Below are 23,157 nucleotides of genomic sequence, written 5' to 3' on the forward strand. Positions count from 1 at the left end.
ACACTTGCAAGCAATGCTCTAGAGAGAACTAGATGGCATTTAATGTTTTTCTTGCCATTGAAATATGTCTACTGAAATAACTACAATAAAAAAATTTTTAACTAGATATAAAAGGTGACTGCACACTGAAAGATCAATCTACCATAAGTTTTAGTCTCTACCTGCTTGAAATTTGATGTAAGCATTGATGACAATAAGTAGTTTGGCTTTATAGAAAACAAGGTTTTGCTCTGCGGTAGAGTAAATAAATGTTTAGTCATTACTTTAGTAATCTCTAAGTAATTTCTGGGCCATAGAAATACATTCAATATGATATTTGCTAAGCAAGCAGGCCTACCATCTAGTTACTGAAACTCTAATTTTTGCTACTTCATAGATAACATGACCCAGTAGCACTGAGATGGAGGGAACTGATATGAACCTGTGGATCAATTCCAAAGCAATTTGAGAGTTCAAGCCATTCGTTTGTTTGCAACACAAAGTGTTCTCCACAGAAGAAAACAAAGAGTCTAACTTATCTTTCTCTTTCCTGTCCTGGTATCTGGAAAAATATCCATCGTGACAGGGTGCACGCAGGTTTATAATACTAAGCCAGCTTAAGGAAGAATGGAACGAAGAGTAAGAATGGAACACCATCTGCGTGCTGCTTGTGCCGTATCCTCCTTGGTTCTGGTGCCAGTGACACTGTTCCAGGTCTGCAGAGCGCACACAGAAACAGCAGCAGCTGGATAACATGGCAAAAGTCCACATGTCTATGGGAGCAGGGGGGAGAAGTAGCCAAACCAATCTTTCCATCAGTACCCCTGTGCACCAAACCAAGGGCAGAATTTGTAGCACTGCCTGACACCTAGTAGGGACTCGATGAATATTTACTAAATATACTCATCTGGGAAATCTATGAATAGTAATATAAACACTGCTGGAAGAATGATTATCTTAGTCTCTGGATGTATGCTTAACACTTGGTCCAGACGTTCACAACTTTGACGCTACTGACATTTTGAGCGACTAATTCTTTTCTGGGAACCGGAATGGGAGGAGTGCTATCTTGCGCACTGTAGGAGGCTGAGTGACCTCCCCAGTCTCCATCTACTAGACACCAACTGTGTCACCCCCACGCTCAGCAAAAGTGTCTCCAGACATTGCCAAATATCCCGTTAACAAAATCACCTCTAGTTGGGAACCACTTATCTACTTATCTACTCTCTGTGTCTCTACCACTTATCTACTCTCTGTGTCACGTGCTAGAACTAGAAATACTATATTATCTTCTCTTTTTTTTCTACGTTGATATTTCTTGATCTATACATTGAAGGTACTTTACTCTAAATCTGCTTTCACCCAATTGTCTCCAAACTCCATGTTTTCATATATCTCAGTAGGGAAGGGCTTTCTAGGTACCTCCATATAAATTAAAAAAAAAAAAAAAAGTCTCCCCCTTAAGCAATGGGAAATATGAAGCAAAGAGTAAACATTCTGTATAGAAATTGTACTAGTAGATAAGGGGCTGTTTTGCAGAGTGATACTGAGAAGGTCTTGCACCCAGGATAGACCCAGGAGCCTGAGCTGCAACGGATGTGTGTGTGTGCGCCCAGAAAGAATTCCTGCATCTAAAAAGAAACTAGCTTCATTTGTTTGCTATGCAGTCTCTTAATCTTAACAATAAAACTCCTCTGTTATACAAAAGTATCCTTCTGACAAACATAGTATTTTCCTCCCTTGGCTTTATTTTTATTTACTTCCTATTTATGTTAACTTTGCAGGAAGATAGGCATGGGCTCCAGGAACAGGCAGTCTCAGTAAGGCTTGCCCCTGCAGAGGCACAGTAAGCAGTCCTGCAGACTGAAGACATCAGTAGTCTTTTAAACTTCTAAGGTAAACTGATAATGTTGCCTATCTACTCTTCCTTAAAATGAAAAAAAACTAAAATCTTAGAATTCGACTTAAACCTAGTCAGTGGGCAACCCGCTTGAAAATGATTCCACATGCATGTCTCAGGGTGAGAAATAATTTATGACAAATAAAGCTCATGAAAAATTCTAATTTCATTCATGTTGCTACAAGTATACCTTCATGCTTTAAAAAAAATGTGGGCTGGTAACATTTTTCTACCTTACTTACAGTGTAGAGCTAAACGTGTGCCCTTACCTCTCCTCCAGTGCAGGGAAAAGGACTGGAGTATCTAGAAGTGCAAATAGCTCCCTTCTTGACAACATCGTCTTCTAGGCCAAATGTAGCCGAGCAGTTAGTTGCAAAGTACTTGTAAGGCTTCCATGTCTTTCCAAAGTCCTGGGAGCGGTCCAGCACCATGGCTGCCGGCCGGGGAGACTTGAACACCATAATTAGATGAGTGAAGTAGAATTCAGCTTCCAGGTCTAGCTGGATCTTTTCTCTGTGTACATCCTCAGCAGACTGCCACCACGTGCGAGGATGCCTGAAGGAGGAGTCTGCCATGGCAGCTGGTAGGTGAGCCAGGTGAGGCTGGGCAGCACTGCATTTGCCACATTTGGGCTGCTGACAAGTCAGATCAGTGTTCTCACTGTAGAAGCAGTACAGTTCAGTGGCGTTCTGACCACAGGTGGTGTCTGTCCAGAGTTTTCTCCCTAAAGCCAAATTTCCCATCCGAGGGTTACAGGCTTTTTCACAGCGGGAACTCACTCCAGCCACTCCACTCAGTCCTAGAGATGGGAAAGCATATGTTATTCAAGACAAACCCATCTGGAAAGCTCTTCTGTCCATCCAGTCCATCTTCAACAGTCCCCATGTTGCCCTGAGACTTTCAGTAAAGAGGAAATTCTACCAAATGCAAATATGGAAGTGTGTGAATGTGCATGAGTGTATGAGGGTGTGCCTGCATGCGTGTTTCGTGTTCAGATGTACAATTCACATAAAAGAAAATAAAATCACTTTGGGTAAAGGGTGAGAGGAAGGAAAGTGAAAACACTGGGAAAAGATAATGGGCCTAAACCTTTTCAAATATTTTTAAACAGTCTCTATTTTTGAAACACACTCATCTGCTTTTGAAACCATGACATAAATAATACTAAAAACCAACAATGTTTTTAAGATCACTCAGTTTAGTCTTTCAAATATAATTTGAGTCCTTGGCATTATCTAATATGTGTATGAGAATGCATTATGGAGGGAATATAGAATTCTACCATATTTTTAAGACAAAAATATGAAGGGACAAATTCTCTAGGAAAATCAATATGAGATATTGGTATACAATGGGATCTCATTTAAGGAACTTAGATGTGCAATATCTGTTTTTAGTGCTGAGTAAATGTAACTAAGAAAAAACCCTCTAAACTACCAAATGGCAGAAAAGCTTATTTGATGTGCTCTCTCCCTCTTGAGTGGTTCTCCCTACGACAGGTTATATAGTAGTCACCTGTTTGCCTAACAGGAGAGTGGTTACAGTCTGGCAGCCACTAACAGCACCTTTAAACATAATCTGTGAACTAAAACACCTTCTTAAAGAAACATGCGCTTCCACCCAAACAAAGACCCAGCAGACTTTAATGTTTCAAAATTACTTAAAATGATAAACATTATCCACATATTAACATCCTGACTACATAATATAATCCTTTAATTTGGGCTTGTCATTTTAATTATGAATACCTTAAAATTATCTATTTTAAAAGTTAAAACAGAGAGGGAATGAAGGAAAAGGAAGTCAAACCCCAAATTCTGGCTAATTGAACATTTCTGCTTCTTAAGAGGGAGCACCTCTGAACTGTTATCACTATAAGCCAAATGACAACTTAGACCAAAAGAGACATTTCACACACTGACTGTCACGAGCCTCACATAGTCTTTGCAACCTTAAGAAAGGGCTTCCTTAGGCATAGTTTTTAAATGTCAGATTCAAGTATGCCTTATGTCTGGACTCTGCTTGCCACTTTTCTGATTAGCTGGGGCATCAGCTGCTTGTGGCCAACATCACACGAACACACAATGTGCTATGACTCACCTGTAAAGCATTTCAGGGGAAATCATATACTGCCCGTACAAGTATTTTTGACTTGAAACACTTGCCTTGTGATATTTATTTACAACCTTTTGATTGCTTGCATGTTTTTGCCATAACATGGTTTGAAAGGTTTATTAAAGTTCACTTTGTGGTTGGGGGAGCATAAATAAGTGCACACAGGGATGCTTAAGTAACAAGAATTAAAATAAAAGCTTAGACCCTTTAACAGTTTCTTGGGAAACGTTATGAGTATTTTAGGGCTCCCCCCACCAAGGAAAAGAAAAAAACTAAGAAGCAATCCAGAGAAGACTGGAGTCAGATAAATAATCCGTGGACACAATACTTAGAGATCCCTAAAGAAGTGACCATCCAAATATAGCAAGGAGGCCCCTAACAGTCCGACTGGGGTTTGGGATGCAGATTCTAAAGCCTGGCTTTTCTTCATGTTGGCATCTCTGGGGGCAGAGTAAGGGAAGGGAGAAGTGTGCCAGTGCTCCCTCTTCACCCGTCAGTCCCTCCAGCCCACACTCCTTTCTGGAGCAAGCGAGATGCTTTGAGACCAAGAGGCCGAATAGTTCCTCACTTTCTTTCCCCCTTACACCCTGAACTGCACTTGCCCCTAACTGGAAACCAGGTGACCTACAAGAGGAGAGAGAGCAGCAGAAGGGGCTCCCAAATTTAGAAAGAGCAAGCTAGGACTGGTGGCCAAGGGCAGCCCAAGGCAGCCGGGGTGGGAGTGCAAGGGCGAGCGCATCTGACGACGCCGCTGCCCAGCGTCCAGTTACCCAGACAGGAAGCAGACCCGCCTCCGACCTCCCGCGGAGCCTCCGCCAGGGTACCAATTCCCCAGGGCGGCAAACCAGCTCCTGGCAACCTAGGGTGATCACCACCTACCGTCCCAGGCCGGAGTCTGAGTTCTAGCCACTGTCCCGGAGAGAGGGCCCTCACCCCGCCCCAGGTGTCCCTACCTGGCTCCCCAGTACCCAGCAAGAGTTCAGGGACGACGGCGATCGCTCTCAACAAGAGAGCGGCCCCGGCCCACGCGCGCCCAGGGTCGCTGGGCCACCCCTCCCCATCATTCCTCAGGCCATGTAGTGCCGGGGGATGGCGAGCCTGGTCCTTTGTTCCCTCACAAAGTGGAAAGGCAGTTTTTTACTAGTCCAAACCGAGAAAAAACCAAGGTCGCACTATCTCAGGCAGGGCGCACCCAGGATATTGGGTTATCCAAGGGCATGTGTATCGCAGTTGCAAAAAACCAAAAATCAATAATATTTTAAACAGCGGAGACCCGGGGAAAAGGAGGCGGAACATGGCCACTCATTTCATCCTTGGGCGCTGAGCTCGGCGCTCTCAGCCTGCGCTCCCCTGTATCCCCGAGTCCCGAGATGGGGAACACAAGAGCGAAGGAAGGGGGGTGGGGGCCCGGCAGCGTCACCACCCACCTGCGGCCACCGCGGAGCAGCCCCAGAGCAGCAGCAGCCGCGCGCAGCTCCCCATGGCCGGGAGAAGCCGGGAGGACCCGGGCCGGGCGCGCGGGAGGGAGTCGAGCCCTCGCGGCTGTGGGATGAAGCGCCAACAAGTCCTCGGAAGGAACCAGGGCTCTTTATTTCCTCCTCCTCCTGGGGCGCCTGGCTCGGTCAGTGGGCGCGGGCGCCGGGAAGCCGCGGGCTGGGGCCGCGCCGGGAGGTGGGGTGACCCTCGCGCACCGGCCTGGAGGGGCCCGGGCACCTCGGGGGCGGCAGAAGCCCCGGGACCATAGCCTGCCCGGCCGCGCTGCCCAGCGGAGCAGTCCGCGGGCTCCTCCGCGGCTAGCCCGGGGCTCGGCGCCCGCAGCAGCCGCTGAACTTTGCGAGACCTTTCACTTCCCGGCCGCCGCCGCCTCCTGGGCGTCCTCCTCCGCTTTTACCACCTCCTCTGGCTGTGGCGTCTCCGTCCCCTGCTTCTCCATGGGCAGTTCCATGGGATGCATTTTTATTGCACCGACACCGCGGCGCTCCGGTGCCAGCCCTCCTCCCCTCGCACCTCCACCCCTTCCTCCCTCCCGCCCCCCGCGCTCGCTTTGACAGCCGGGGCGCTGTAGCCTGTGAGGCCGAGTCGCAGCCGCAGCTCGGGGAGGGACGCCCCCCCACCCCATCCCCCACGCCAGACTGGCCGCCCCCGATGCCTCGCTGCCAGCTTGACCCGCCCGCCTCCGCCCCTCCGCGCGCCCGTCACCTCGGGCCCCCAGCTTCGCCCTTGCCCCTCCCGGCTCTCGCCCTGCATGTCCCTGCGTGACCCCCCTGGTGCCCTCCAGCACCCACAGGCCTCCTTTAGAGGCCGTCTCCCACCTTCTCCCGGAACATTCCACAGAGCAGTTGACTCCTTGATCAGGTCAGGGCATGCCGAGGGGCTTAAAAAACCGCGAAACAGGCTAGCGCCTACTTCCCACATCCCCCAGCAAAAACATACCCTCCCTCTTCTCCCGCCACCCCGTCTCCCAAAGTTTCATGACCCAGGGATGGAAGCCCCCACACACACACGCCCACCCAATCGGGGTTATGGGCAAGAGAGAGCCCATTCGCCGCTTCTCTGCTGACCCTCAGTGGGTGGGCGAGAGCATCTTGGCTAAACAATCAATGCTTACTTTATCCGAGGTGTATCCGTTTTTATATATAAAGTGTTCCCTAATTCAAACTCAGGGTGCTAAAAGAAAAGGGGCACAGGATTAGCCAGTGCCCAGTTTAAGAACACCCTTGTCTAGAGGCAGGGGCACGACAAAGATAACCTCTTTGGTTCGTCCAAGCACTGTTGTTCCAGTTGTGCTGCGAAAGTTGTGAAATAACCTAAGGGAGAAGATTTAGTAGCAGCCAAAAGCTACTAACTGTCCATAGCATTGTGCCGGGCTGCTGATTATGGATGCCGGTTATGGAGCACTTGAATCAGGGATTTTCGCAAGTTCTATGAAAATCTAGTTCTATGTACACATCCAGGGAAACTGGCAAAAGTTAAGTAGAAAGTAGTCTTTGATTGCAGTGTTCATTTTGTGCCTTTAAATATTTTCCAGAAAAGTAACTGTTTTACAGATACAATTTAGTTGTGTGTGTTGCTGATGATGACAATTTAGAGCTTCGGAGCACATGTAGGTATTATTTATGACTCGGCTGAGGCTATAGAAGAACTTTATATCTCCCAGGAGGGACTGGGACGTGGTCAGCATCATCCATTTGGGAGACATTAAAATTATTCTGGCCAGCACTGGAAAGTGGCAAAAGATGTGGAATAGCAATTTATATAACATTTCAGAAAATAAACCCTTTGAATTTTCAAATATTGGCAATGTTGGGGCTTTCTTCATATCTTATAGAAATGCTTCCCATTGAGTCAATTGAACATCTCTCTATATTATTCTTACCAAATAAATGACAGGAAATAGTAACAGTCCAAGGGCTCTTAACACCAATATTAACCTAATTATCAAAGCAAACTTTCAAAAAAGAAAAAAAATGTACATTTATTATTAACTTCTGATTCTACCCTATTGAGGCAGAACTACTCCATTTGCCATTACAAATATTAAGGGCATTACTATCTGCACCAATGCTGCCTTGATAATACACTTCTTTGATTGCTCTGTAACTGGTTCCTACGTCCTTTAAGGAGACAGTGAGTTCCTTAATGGTCAAGCAGTCTGTTATACTTAGTCTGAACAAAACATTATTATCATTTTCTTTTATTCTTAACTGAGAACACCTGCTAGATATATAGTAAATTTTCATTAAACATTTTTGGCTGGGTTATGTTAAAAAACGATTGCAGTATACTAAAGACCAGGGATTAAGAAGAAAACCAGTAAAATCAGAATGATTCCCCATATTCTAAAGAAATCTGTATGTTTATACCAATATTTTATATATGGAGCAGCTCAGAAGAGAATAGTAATTAGCTTTCTAATCAATTTCATTTGGTTACATAGTCTAATTTGGTTATAAATTGTTTTCATCATTGAAAATTTTTTTGTTACTTTTTTTTTCTATTTTCATTTTGAAGATGCTATACCGGGAAAGTTTACCTACCTAAGGAAAATCTTGCTCAGTGATAATCAAGGGCATACAATGCCTGTGATTAAGGGTTTTTGAAAATTTCAGCAATGAGTTTAGAATTTTTTTAAAAAAATTTATGTTAGTAGGAAGCTTAGCAAACCTATGGAATTTTGATAACAAGTTTCCAGACACCACATAATTGACAGATCTAGAATACTCCTGAGAATTTGAAAGAAAGCTAAAAAAGGCCTTCAAGAACTAAAATTGATGGCAAAAAGTCCATATACCATTCACAGGTGAGCTCTTTAGGTCTTCACTTAAATTATCCAGGCAGTGTTAATAAGTTTGGTTATGCTGTTATCCTAGACGACAGCATATTAGAAGTAAGAGAGCAGAATGAAGCAGGAGGCTGTTAAAACAAGGTTGGGGCAACCTGGTAAAAAAGAGGATGCATGTTGTGCATGCTAAGTCGCTTCAGTCGTGACCGACTCTGCAACCCTGTAGCCTGTAGCCTGCCAAGCTCCTCTGTCCATGGTATTCTCCAGGTAAGAATACTGGAGTGGGTTGCCATTTCCTCCTCCAGGGAATCTTCCTGACCCAGGGATCGAACCCCCGTCTGGTCTCCTGCATTGGCAGGTGGGTTCTTTACCAATAGCGCCACCTGGGAAGCATAAAGAGGATGGTAGAACTATAAGAAGTAGCATAAGGACCAAAATCCCCATAGCAATCTGAGGCCTTTAATTCAGAGGCAAAGCATCAAAAAGCTGCAAAGGTGTCACCCTATTATAACTTAGTACAGTAAGTGACATTTCTATTGGATCATGGGATTATTTAGCATCAAAAGGGACCTTGGGGTCCTTGAGGGCAACTTCTTACCTCATCAGATCCTCTCCCCAGAATCTCTGTCCAAAGGTCACCCAGTTTCTGTTCTAGAAATCTTAGTAAACAAAAGCCTCAAAAGCAGCCCTTTTCATTTTGGGTACTATTGTAATCTTTCTCCTTAAAATTCTACCTATGTTTATAGTTTAGCAGTCTGAACAATATAGAATAGGCCCAGTCTTTTTCTGATAGGTATCTGAAGGTCTGAAGTAAAGTTGTGTTGCTCCTCCTATTTTCTTCTCCAAGTGTTTAATTGCCCGTATAGCATCATTTCCAAACCTTTAACCATCTTATTCACCCCTTTTCAGATATACTACTGTTTTGTCAATGTTGCTCTTATACTGTGCACCTAGAACTCAACTCTAGGTTTGTCTGAATTGGTGTAGAATAAAACTGAACTAATAGTTCACTTCACTTAGGTCTAGGGCTTATATTTCATTAGCCTAAAAGTGTATTAGAAGTTTTATGATGTCAACTGATATGCTTCAAGCAAATTAAAATCCCCTTTTTATATGCTGATATCTTAAGGCCTCATTAATAAAAGGTAAACATATTTTGTTTAACCAGAGGAAAGAGTTCCACTAAAATACATTGCAGATAGCAAGCATTCAATAAATATTGAGGAAAAAATCCACAAATGCAAATTGTTAAATTTTAAAAATGATTAAATTTTTTAAAGGAAACTATTAGTTCTGAATTGGATAAGTATTTTCGGAAAAAATAATCACTTCTATGGAAAATTTGATTCTTTAACAACAGTGTAGTCTGCTGCTGCTGCTAAATCGCTTCAGTTGTGTCCGATTCTGTGCGACCCCATGGATGATAGTCCACCAGGCTCCTCTGTCCCTGGGATTCTCCAGGCAAGAATACTCGAGTAGGTTGCCAGTTCCTTCTCCTTAACAACACTGTATACCTTGATATTATTATACATTTCTAAGGAAAGGAGAAACTTTGAAATAGTGATTTTAGTACACTTAGTATCTTCCCTCCATGGAACTGTAAACACTATCTCAGTTATCCTGGAAGCATCAATGTGTGGGAAGGAACAGGAAAAATTTTTCACATTTTCTGAGAGAGAAAGTTATGTGAAAGACATAAATGCCAAATTTAGATCATCCAATAAATATATACTAGAGATAGGACATGGATTTCCAGATTTGTTTGTGTTTTAACCATTGCGTATCCATCAGTTTTCCATGAGTACAATCTTCTCTTTTTGAACTAGAAAACCGTTAGGAGAAAATGAAATGGAGAATTGTTTCCATTCAAATAATCCTATATTTTGTTGTCTACCTGGTCTATTCCCTTTGAATGCCGTTTAAAAACACCATCTTGGGAATTTCCTTATGCTTTCATCTAAGCCTCTTACCACTGGCACTGTATTTCTTATTTCATCTGCTTCCTGGCTATAATTGTTCATTCCTAGGAAGAGAGCAAGAACCTTTGAAAATATATTTGCTCTTCTAGGAAGGTAAGCATTACTTTTCTTAAAAAAAAAATGCATGCTCTTTCTTGTTCAGATTAATTATATGGAATCTAGAAAGTTCAAACAAACAAGAACAGTTATGTTGTTACAGAGATAACTCCTCTGGACAGCACTATACTGACACAAATTTTAAACACTTTCTCTTCAAAATACTTCTTAGCTAAAACTTTCTATACATATTGCTATTTCTGACATTAATGAAAAGATGCTCAGAGACAAACAATTATTTTTTAATGTAGGAAAATAGATAAAGAAACAGCTACCAAAGGCCTCATGAGGATGAAAGAATAGTAAGCAATGTGAGTAATTTCTCTTATTTATGTCTTTTATATAGAAGTATAGTAATTAGGGGAAGAGGAAATGGCCACCTACTCCAGTATTCTTGCCTAGAGAATCCCATGGACAGAGGAGTATAGTGGCTACAGTCCATGGGGTTGCAAAGAGTCAGACACGACTGAAGCAATTTAGCACACACACATGCATAGTAATTAGGAGCATGGACTATGGGATCTGATTCCACAGATTTGAAGCCTGGTTCTGCCACCTGCTAGCTGTGTGACTTAAGGCAAGTTACTTAACCTCTTGATTCAATTATTTCCTTATTTGCTGTATGAGAATAATAACAGTATCTACTTAGTAAGGTTATTATGCATATTAAATGAGTTAATATTTATGAAAAGTTAGACAAGAGCAAGATACATTGGAAACACTTTGTTTTGTTGTGAAAGTTGCTTAGTCGTGTCCGATTCTTTGCAACCCCATGGACTATACAGACCATGGAATTCTCCAAGCCAGAATACTGGAGTGGGTATCCTTTTCCTTCTCCAGGGCATCTTCCCAACCCAAGAACTAAACCCAGGTCTCCTGCCTTGCAGGCGATTTTTTTGTTAAATACATAAAATAGTAATACACAAATCCATCAAGTGCATACAATGTCCTTTGACCTGCCCTAGTATTCCATCTTCAAGTTATTGGTTGACCAAAAAGTTCATTTGGGGTTTTCTGAGAAATGTTGTGGAAATATATATGGGTCTTTAAAAGGCAGAAACAAAAGAGTTGCCCTGACTTAATTTTACATGCTGTTTTAGCTGTATTGAAAGTTGCTACACAGGAGATGAAAGTATGAAGCAACAAATCTTTTCTAACTGGAGGGAGAAGAGAATTGGCACTGATGGAGCAACTATAATTTACCAGGCACAATATGAATACTTTATAATTCTCATAGCAACTCTCTAAAGTTAGGTTGTTGACCCCTTGTTGAAAAACCTGAAGCTCAGAGAAGTTCAATATCTGAGCGAAGTTCACACAGCTAAGTAAACTGACAAGGCAGGATTTGAACTGTGGCATGTCTGACTTTAAGCACAGTGGTTCTTTCCATTTCCTCTTTCAAGAGAAATGGCATAGGAAGGCAATTAAAGAAAGGGTTCAAGACTAGATTGCCAACTTTCTCATTGGCAAAGACACCCATAGACTAGTTTCTACTTTCACAATGTCAGTTTAACCCGTTGAACTGTGGATTTATCCACCACCCTACTTTGTTTATTCCCAAATGTCACTCGTGAGCTTCAGGGCCGTCAATGAACAGCTCCACTTAGCCTAATTCAACACATTTAAATCTAAACTATCTTTCTCTACTAGCATGTTACTCCTCTTGTAGTAGAATGTCATAACTAAATCCATCTACTGGATCAACACAAGTAGTATTTTCCAAACTTCTACAGAATACTCATGCTCAGTGAGATATACGAAGTGTTCTGAGGAAAAACAGCTCTATAGTCGGATGATATCAATATTAGATTAAACAAAGGTAAATAGGACTTCTCCTTTCATATGTTAAGTCATTGCAAATCTTTAAGAAATGGACATAATATTAGATAGGATTGTATTCAATTGCATGGACTCAACTCAGTAGCTTAACCAAATCAAGATTGATTTTCTTCCCATGGCAAAGAGGCAAGAGGTAGACAGTCCAGAACAAAGAAGTCATTAGGACTTATGCGGTTTTCTTTCTCATGGTTGCAAGATGGCTGTGCCACCTCTAAGACTCGTATCCCCCTTCTAGGCAAGAGAAATGGAAAAGAGAGAAGGGGAAAAGATATATGCCAGCTGAGTCTTTAAAAGCTTCCCCAGCAGCCCCACACATCTGCTTATATCTAACTGGCCTGAACTGGGTTATGTGGCCTCTTCAGACCATGAGGATGTCTGAGGAGGTGAATATTTTAACTGGGCACATTGCCACCCTTAAAAAATCAAACCTCTTCTATTAGAAAGAAGAGTAGGTTGAGTGTAAGTATACATATGTATGTCATCAGATGTTAATATTTCACCAATGTATCTGGCCCAAGCACCTAGTAACATATTTCATGGCTCCCCATCATTGACAGATGGAATTCATGCTGCTTGGCTTGGCACCCAGATGCACCGTGTACCAGTTCCTGCCACAGGGTCTGTGGCTCCACCCACAGTGAATTTCCTGCAGTCTCTGAGCTAACAATGGGCTTCAAGCTCCTTGTTTCTGCACACTCTCTCCCTCTGTCTCTTCTTCTCTTCTGCTTCTGGCTAGCTCTGGCAGATCCTTGGAAATTCAATTCACCCATAACTGCTGTGACATCTTTCTTACTCTCTACTCTTCCAATAGGGTTATTTGCCCCTCTGTCATCCCATAGATCACTTCATTATCCTCAATTACAGTTTTTTTCTTATATATTGAATGGGGGCCAAACATGAAGCTATAGATAGCATAACTATCTATACCTTAGTTATCTATACCTATGGAAAACATACATATTAAAAAGGCATACAATATATTAAAAATACTAGAGATGACCGTTTCTCTAGCTTTGAAATTTTCAGCAATACCATATAATTGTTATGATCACATTTTTATTGTAAAATTGTAACAACTTAAGGCTGAATATGATAAAAAAAAAACAGTATCTGATTAATGACATATTGGTAGGTGATTAGTAGCAGGTGGAACACTGTGGGCTCAGAAGATTAGAAGAGCTATCCAGAGGATGTGGACATATTTGACGCCTAACATTGGAATTGGTTTAGATGGATTGGTGGCCAATGTGGGTGAGCCTTGCTTGTAATGAACAGGAGCGAATATACAAGGTGCCTCCCGGGAGAGTGAGTAGTGTCTAATAAGAGAGGGGTCAGCAGGAGATGGGGAAAAAGTAGACTAGGGACAAATAGTTAATGCTTTGGTGAGTCCAGCTGATCTGTGTTGAAAAGTTACGTGATCACAGCTGTTATTATCTAGATGTGACCTATAGCAGGGCTTCCCCAGTGGCTCAGTGGTAAAGAATCCGCCTGCAGTTCAGGAGCCACAGGAGATGTGGGTCTGATCCCTGGGTTAGGAAGATCCCCTGGAAGAGGGCATGGCAATCCACCCCAGTATTCTTGCCTGGAGAATCACATGGACAGAGGAGCCTGTCAGGCTACAGTCCACAGGGTCGCAAAGAGTTGGACATGATTGAAGTGACTTAGCACACACACAAGACCCATAATAAATTAGAAAAAAGAAGACCTAGAAGGAGAGTTGAGAGCTACTTTATGAGGAGACTTGGATATAAACCAAGGTGATGTTAGAGAAGATAGAGAGAGAGGAATTGAAGGAAAAACAAAAAACAAGGGGATTGACAGGACTTTGTAAATGATCATGGTATTGACAGAAGAAAGAAAGGGGTTAGAATGTTAGAAGAAAGTTAGAAGTTAGAACCTGGTGGCTCTGAATCTGGTTAGTTGTAAAAAATGATAGCTTATGTTATCAAAATAGAAGAATCAGAAAATTCAGCTGCTTAAGGAGGTGGAGCTATAGGAGATGGCCTTGAACAGGTTGAACTAAAGAGAATAGCTGAGCAGTCAAGTGTCCAGACACAGGCTTAGGAATCATTTACATAAAAATACAGTTGAAGGACTTTCCTGGCAGTTCAGTGGTTAGGACTCAGTGCTTTCACTGCCATGGCCCAGGATCAGTCCCTGGTTGGGAAACTAAGATCTCACAAGCTGCGATGTATAGCCAAAAAAAAAAAAAAAGAAAAGAAAACAGAGATACAGTTGAAATAATAAGCAATAAACAATACATTTAAATCCCCCTGAAAAGTGGATAATTTTAAGAACACTTGCCATCTGTACTGTAGCTACCTATTTTGTAATTTTCACAATATAATATTGGCATAGGAGAAGACTTTGGAAGTTATTAGGCCAACCCTGTTTTATGGCATGAGAAAACTGAAGTCTGCTGAGACTATACATTTAAAACCTTTTATTCCATGAGCCCCAGTCTACTCAGGGTTATACAACTAGTTAGGACCAGTGACTAAGTTGGGGTTGAGCCTTCTCTTGCCCAGTACTCCTAAATCGTCCATCTGGAGCACAAAGGAGACTCTTGAAAGTCCCTTGGGCTGCAAGGAGATCCAACCAGTCCATCCTAAATGAGATCAGTCCTGGATATTCATTGGAAGGACTGATGTTGAAGCTGAAACTCTAATACTTTGGCTACTTGATGCAAAGAGCTGACTCATTTGAAAAGACCCTGATGCTGGAAAAGATTGAAGGCAGGAGAAGAAGGGGATGACAGAGGATGAAATGGTTGGATGGCATCACCAACTCAATGAAGATGAGTTTGAGTAAACCCTGGGAGTTGGTGATGGACAGGGAGGCCTGGCGTGCTGTGGTCCATGGAGTCACGAAGAGTCAGACACAGCCGAGCCACTGAAATGAACTGATCTGAACTGAGAGCACAAAGGTTCTGCTCAGTTTTTCTAGCTCTTCAGCTTAAAATCAAATAAATGATTCCCCAGCACACACAGCTTAGAAAGCCAACTCTAAAATGCCCATAGTCTCCTAAAGCAGCAATTTTTAAAAATTTTATTCACGTTTAGTTGATTTACAATGGTGTGTAAATTTCTGCTTACAGAAAAGTGTATTCCTTTCCATTTTGGTTTATCACTGTTTATTGAACATAGTTCCCTGTGCTATACAGTAGGACTTTGTTATTTATCCATTCTATATATAATAATTTGCTTCCTAAAGCAACAATTTGATATAAAAAAAAACTTTGCAAGTGGGATTTCAAGATAAATAATATAGGACAATATATTCAAGCTGCTAATTAAGCTAGGTATGCTTCTAGTTTGGTTTTACCTGCAGATCATAATTTCACTGGATAATTTTTAATCCTAAATTTGGGCTGTGATTTCAGACACAAGCGCTTTTCTGAATGTTTTCAATTTCAGGTCTCACAAGATTACAATGCAATTTAGCAGGTAAATCTGTGACATAATTTGCTCTAACCCTAAACTGAGTATAATAGACCTCATTGTAGAACATAGATTCAGTTACCAGGAACATCAGAGAACCTCATTAAATAAAGTCAAACCATACACCATCTTCAGAGATCAGGATAACAGCTTCAGAGTTTTAATACACTTTGAAAGCCTGTCAGCTGAGTGGTAAAGAAAATGGAAGGCCTTAGCCACTCAAGGTTACAGTAATAATAATTTCATTTATGTTCCTGCAAAATTCAAAATGGCCCCTCCCATGTTCTACCTTAAACTTTCTCTACTTATAAATGCTATTTACTCACAGAAATACTGCCTATTAAACTTGAGGAATAAGGGCCTTAAAGCCAAAGTTAATACAAAATTATTATGAAAATAGTCCTAACTCTGATGAAGTCTAAGCACATTTTCATGAATGCAGTTAGTTTCTCTAACATAACTATAGAAGATTCCTTCATCATAAAGGAATGATATAGCATTTTCCCACTTTCTTCCTTCCTTCAGGAATGTTTGAATGAAGGCAAGTTTTATTACAAACAGAAAAAAAGGAATCCTTTTTAAAATTATTGATTATTGTTAGATATATAATATCTTTATTATGGGGAGACCTCTTTGGGGAATGAAAGCATATATTAACACTTTTAAAGCAGTATTAGAATTTATATTAGAAAAAATTCCAAAGAAGTAGATTTCTCAGGCTACAAATGACCTTTTAGGGCACTTTAGGGGAAAGTCCCTGTAGCTCAAATGGTAAAGAATCTGCCTGCAAGGCAGGAAACCAGGGTTCGATCCCTGGGTTGGGAAGTTCCTCTGGAGAAGGTAATGGCAATCCAATGCACTCCAGTATTCCTGCCTGTAGAATTCCACGGACAGAGAAGCTTGGTGGGCTACAGTCCATGGGGTTGCAAAGAGTTGGACACAACTGAGCGACTAACACACACACACACACACACTAATGACCCTGTAGGAAGTTTGCTCTGTAAAACTATCATTTTCTCTGGCTTTCTAGCCATCCAACAGGGGGGAAGAAGGAGGTTCAGATTACTGTCTCTTACTCTGGAAAAAGAAAAAAAAAAGGTCAAAACCTGCAGACTTGAAGTAATAAGTAGCTAAATTCACTAGCTTTGAATTCTTTTCAGTCTTACTCGTGTGGTCTTGGGTATAGTACTTTTAAATACACAAAGAGAGTCCAATATGCTTGTAATTTTCTAGTATGTGTTCTTTTTTGTATACAAAGAATATTTAATTGCCCCTCTATGGACTCAGAATATTCTGCACTCAGTAAACAAATATCTTGGATATGCATGAAATCCAAAGGGATCAGTAAAAATAAAAAACCCCTTTGAAAATTTGGGATGAACCTCTCCTAATGTGCTTATTCTCAATAGGACTTTAAAAAAAAAAAAAAAAACTACTGTAACCAGTAACAATAGCTAGTGTTTATTGGAGACTTACAGTGTGACAGACTCTGTGCTAAACATGTGACATGCGTCACCTTCAGTCCTCATAGCCACAGTAGAGAGAGACCTTCAGTCATCATCTCATTTGACAAATGGGAACTGAGACTCCCACAGCAGGGTGGAGACAGTAACCCAAACCCCTGTTCTCTAAAGCCCATGATCAAAGCCTCTATGTCCATCATGGGTCTCTGGGAAATATGGAAAAGCAGTAGAAAGCACAAACCCATTGTAACGAAAGGGCAAATCAGTCAAGATGGCATGCTCAGGCTCTCTCGCCCCACCGCCTCTCACTCTTCCCGGCCTTCTGTAAATAATGATCACTAACAGCTGAGATCACTGATAGCACTGTGTATGAGCATCACAGGGAACTCGCTTGGTCACGGACTACTTTGTGAGGTACACCTGTATGAGCTTTGCCATGAAAGTGCTGGCTGCTGCTGCACTGGGGCTACATTGGAGCGACTTCGTGATAAAGTCATATGAGGTTATGTTACGGCTCTGTTATGGTTATGTTGCGGCTGCTGCCACAGCTGCTGCATCAGGCAGGAGAGAGGCTGTGTTCTGGCTGCCATGCCAGCCAGGAGAGAATAAATGTGTCTGCAGTTCCTATGGCTCCTCAAGGCTCCTTCCAGCCTCTTAGTTTGCACCTTGCCTACCCGGGGTTCAGCGAACAGCGTGGACAGTGTGAACAGCAAGACAATTGGCGTCACGAACAGGATGAACAACAATACACCCATCATACCAAAAAAGCAGTTTACATTTTGGTATATACTTTTCTGATTGTATTTCTAGCCATACGATTTTTGTTTCACTCTGGCTTCTTATTATCAAGTTATTACAAATTATTTCAAAATAACATCACCATGGCCAACAACTATTCCAGTGATTGGATACTCCTTGTTCAACTTAATGCCACACTTGTTTGGACATTTGGGCCATTTTCAGATTTTTGCTGTAAATAATACTTGCATAGCTATTTATGTGAGTTAAATATTTTCTTAATCTGAGATTGTTTACAATCATTAAAATGGAAATACATTTAAAAGCCACATTAATTACGTTTAAGGTCACCTTGCAAATTTCTTTTCAAAAAGGGTTATTTCAGTTTGTACAACTACTTCTAATATACTATTTTACCTCACTCATACCAGGACTGGGTATTATACTTTAGAAATATAAATTTCCTAATTCAGCATGTGAAAAGTGATTTTTTAAATTAGCATTTCTTTTCCTGGATTATATGTAAAATTGAACAGTTATTGTAAAATTTTCTATGCTTGCTAATCAGTTTTTTTTTTGTAATTTTTAATTTATTTTGGCTGTGTTGAGTCTTTGTTGCTGTGAGCAGGCTTTCTCTAGCTGCAGCCAGCGGGGGCTTCTTTCTGCTTGCAGAACATGAGCTTCTCATTGCAGTGGCTTCTTTCGTTGCGGGGAATGGACTCTAGCTCACCAGCTCAGTAGTTCTGACACACTGGCTTAGTTGTGCTGCAGCCTGCAGTATCTTCCCAGACCAGGGACCGAACCCGTCTCTGCATTGGCAGGCAGATTCTTAAGTCCTGGGCCACCAGGGAAAGCCGCTAATTGGTTTTATTTCACCCTTTTTATTATATTCCTAAGGTGGAAGCTTAGATTATTGACTTTAGCTCTTTTCTAACGTATGCATTTAACGCTATAAACTTTCCTCTAAGCAAATTGATTTTGCTGTGTCCCACAAATTTTAACAAATTGTACTTTTATTTTTCTTTAATTCAAAAAAATCTTTAAATTCCTCTTGAGATTACTTCTTTGGCTTATGAGTTATTTAGAGATATGTTGTTTAATTTCCAGATATTTGGGGATTTTCCAATTATTTTTCTGTTATTTGCTTCTACTTAATTCACTGTGGTCTGAGAACATACCATGCTTGATTTCCATTCTTTCAAGTTTATTAACATGTGTTTTATCCCAGTATATGGTCTACCTTGGTATATATTTCTTGTGTGCCTACTGTTGTATATTCTATAAATGTCAACTTGATCAAATTGACTGATCTGTTCAGGTCATCTATACCCTTACTGTTTTCAACTTTTTCAAATTATGCTCATTTTTTACAACTAGTGAACAAAACAACAGAAAAGTAAATAAAAAAACTTAATTACACTTAAAGTTTATAATGGAGGAAACAGATTTCCATGCATGCTTTTCATGAAGTTTTTCATTTTTGCCTGTTACCTCATTCTAACAATGAAAAGGATGTATGAAAGGAAAAGGTGGGTGAGAGGGTAAGCCAGAAACACAGAAGAAAGTGTTGAAAGGAAACACCAATTACGTCACTAGCCTGAGATTTTTCCGTATTCTAAATGATGCTTTCACACCTATTTTTTTAAAGCTTATTTTCTTTGTCTTCTTGAGACTTCATAATTTTTAATTAAAAAGTGATATTATAACTCTTAAAAAGAACATCCATAATCTTGTGATTTGAACTGACCTTGTTTTCACTGTAAAATATCACAAATCACAGTTATAGAGTTGTAAAGGTAACTGTAATACGGAAAGTTTGGCTGATAACATAGTATTATAGTTTTAAGAGCTCCTTCAAAAGCAATCAGACTATTTGGAAAACTTTTTTCATAATAAATGTCTTCTTCCTTTAAAATGTAATCACTGGGCCAATCTCAGAAGCAAACACTGATTGCATACTTGTAGCAAGCCGACTGTTGTATTTTAGTTAGAACAATCCAAAAACGTGAACCATAGGTTTACTTTTTAACTCCAAGCCTGTTCAAAGATCACTTATTGGCCTCTGAAGGAACAGGTGGCATGTCTGTTATAGTTTAACGAGTGGCCTTTGGGTGAGGTATAGTCACTCAGATACCTCTGGATGCTTTGGATGCTCTCATGTGTGGCAGGCTGCACTTGCTAAAACATTCTCCTTTCTAGAACTAGAAACTCAGAGTCTGTTTTAGGCATTAAGCCGGTATTCCAGACTTCCCTTCTGAGTCATAGATGAAAAATGCCATCTTGCAACTGAGGCAGCAATTCCTTTGCTAAGAAACCACATTCCTAATTTCCCAGTGTTGATATTTAATGTCCAATTCTTGGTATATAAGATAACTTTTGTGTTTGCAGTATACATATATCTGAGCATTCATCTTTCTGATAACAAACTTCATAAGGATTTTTTTTTCCTATCAGAGGTAACTTTAATTATATTAGACTCCCCTCAAATTCCAGATTCACTTTAGGTACCAGCAACCCAACTATATTCCACTACTCATAGCTATTGAGTTGTGTTGAACTGGAATTGTATTATATATTCAAAGTTAATTTTAAGGTTATTTACTCTCTTCAGAAATTGAGATCACATTTTTATGAATATGGTATAACTCTTCATGTATTTAGGTCCTCTTTAAGATATTTCAGTAGACTTTCATATTTTCTTCATAAAAATATTGTCAATCTTTAGATTTATTCCTAGACTATTTATCTTTCTAAGTGTCTTTTTAAAAATAGCATTTTAAAAATCATTGTTGTTGGCATATTGGAACATAATTGATTTTTTTTGTGTATTGATCTTATATCTAGCAACCTTACTAAATTCTTAGTTCTGATCATTTTTAGTTTTTTTGGACTTTTCTGTATAGACAGTCTTATCATACATATATACCTATGGTTTATTTCCAGTCCTTATAAGTTTTATTTGTTTTTCCTTGGTAATTACACTGGTTAGAACACTTAGTACATTTTGAATAGTCACAATACTGGATGACTGATGGACTCATTTTGTGAGGTAAGCAAAGTGTGTGTGTGTATGTGTATGTGTGTGTTTTGGCCAGCTACAGCTTGTAGGATCTTAGTCCTCTGAACAGGGATCAGACCGGGGCCCCCTGCCATGAAAAGGAGGAGTCTTAACCACTGGATAGTCTTAACCACTAAACAAAGTGTTTTAAAGTTTTGTTTTTGTCTTTTTTTTTTAACCCAGCACTAGGTGTTTTGTACTGAGAGAAATCAAATTGTCTAATCTGCACTATTGCTAGAGTCATAGCCTACCTTTAATCATCTCCCATACCTTTATCTACCTTTTCTACTAGGTAAATTGCTCTTTATACATTTTCTGAGTCCATGTTTCAAATTCACTTTTCTCATTTCCAATGGTGTATTTTTGTGAAATTCAATATTGATTGTGAAATCAATACCCTAGTGAGAAACTGTCTTTCTCTTTACATTCAAATTATTGATACTTCTTAATATTCATGGCTTCTAGGAAAAACTTAATTAAAAATGAATGTACTTTCAAAGACAATGAGATGACTATGGGTCTACCTAGCACATCAGTGTTCTCTGTATCTTCCTACAATTTTTCTAGTGCTTCCAACATGCAGCTTGCTTTGTTGCACAACATCAGAGGCACCATTTATATTACTGTCTCTGTGAATGGCACTCCCTGAAATTCTGCAGCACACAACCTGCAAGGCTGATGTGGTGGCCTTGCCTATGTATTTCACTTTTCTGTCTAATTAGGACTCTGGGGTCTCTCTCAAGCAAGTAGTGATAATATGCAAATGTCTGACTCCAGAAATAACCCTAAATGTGTTTCAAAAAGATTCTTTGGCTGCAAGCAGAAAAATGCTATCTAGGAGACATGTTATGATTATAATGTAGCTATAGTAGGGTAGCTTCCTTCTTCCACTCCAAATCAGTCTTGATTCAATGTTCCTTAACTTTAGTATTATGTAATTAAGCAAACTGTCACTTCTGTTTATATAAACACACGATTACGATGAGGTGAAAAAATGGAAAGGATTAAATGTATTGCTTGGGGGAAAGAGTCAATGTAAAACTATTAAATTACAAATCTCACCAGTAATAATAATAATATCTGTGATTAAACAATGGTAAGGTGCTAATGATAATAATGAGTCCTAGTTGTTTGGTTTAGTTTCATTTTTTCAACTCTTTTTTTTTAACTGAAGTATAGTTGATTTACAGTGTGGTGCCAAATGTCTACTATACAGCAAAATGACTCAGTTATACACAAATAGGCACTCTTTTTATCTTTTTTCCACGATGGTTTATTACAGAATATCAAATATAGCTCCCTGTTCTGTACAGTAGGACCTTGCTGTTTATCCTTCCTATATATAATGATTTACATCTGCTAATCCCAAATTCCCAGTCCTTCCCTCTCTTACCCTCCCTCTCCTTGGCAACAAGTCTGTTTTCTATGTCTATGAGTCCGTTTCTGTTTTGCAGATAGATTCATTTGTGCCATATTTTAGATTCCACATATAAGTGGTAGCATATGATTTTGGTATCACTTTGACATCTCTTTCTAATTTACTTTACTTAGCATGATAATCTCTAGTTGTATCCATGTTGCTGCAAATGACATTATTTTGTTCTTTTTAATGGCTGAGAAGTATTCCATTGTATATATGTACCTTTATCCATTCATCTGTTGATGGACATGTAGATTGTTTTGGCTATTGTGAATAGTGCTGCTACGAACATAAGGGTGCATGTATCTTTTTGAACTATAATTTTGCCCAGGTATATGTCTAGGAGTGGGATTGTTGGATTGTATGGCAATTCAATTTTTTAACTTTCTGAGGAAACTCCATACTGTTTTCCATAGCAGCTGTACAACTTACATTCTCATCAACAGTGGAGGAGGGCTCCCTTTTCTCCATATTCTCTCCAGCATTTGTGATTTGTAGACTTGGCTTAGGTGCAAATTTAAATTGTTTGGGGGCTTAATTTCTGCCATAAAAAGTTCTTAAGAGAGAGTATTATATACCATAGCTGCTACCTTCTCACTAAGAAATGTCAGTGTTAATGACATATGCCAGACATACAATGACACCAGATTTCCAATTTTTGAACTCTCATCTTGTGCTCAAGCAACGTCAAAGTTAATTTTTATCTGAATGAACCCATAAAGTTCTCTTTAGAAAGACAGATCTTCAGTTATAGACTAAAAAGGGGCAAAACTTATAGCCAATTCATCTTTGTACCTGTACATCCGTAGCTTTGAGTTACATATATTTCACTGATTCATTCAGTGTTG

At 40.3% G+C, this 23,157-nt stretch overlaps 1 protein-coding gene across 2 annotated transcripts in view; it reads right to left on the reverse strand.

Moving 5' to 3' along the window:
- NTN4 (netrin 4) overlaps positions 1-5,476 on the reverse strand; it is a 126,545-nt gene extending 121,069 nt beyond the window's left edge. For both annotated transcript variants that reach the window (XM_068971195.1, XM_068971194.1), the window contains exons 1-2: positions 5,422-5,476; positions 2,149-2,678 (exon numbers count right to left, since the gene is read on the reverse strand). In XM_068971195.1, coding sequence (XP_068827296.1) covers positions 2,149-2,678; positions 5,422-5,476 — 585 coding nt within the window. The remainder of the gene's footprint in view (positions 1-2,148; positions 2,679-5,421) is intronic.
- Positions 5,477-23,157: the final 17,681 nt, after the last annotated feature.

This window comes from Capricornis sumatraensis, chromosome 4 (assembly GCF_032405125.1).
Source record: "Capricornis sumatraensis isolate serow.1 chromosome 4, serow.2, whole genome shotgun sequence".
NCBI lineage: Eukaryota > Metazoa > Chordata > Mammalia > Artiodactyla > Bovidae > Capricornis > Capricornis sumatraensis.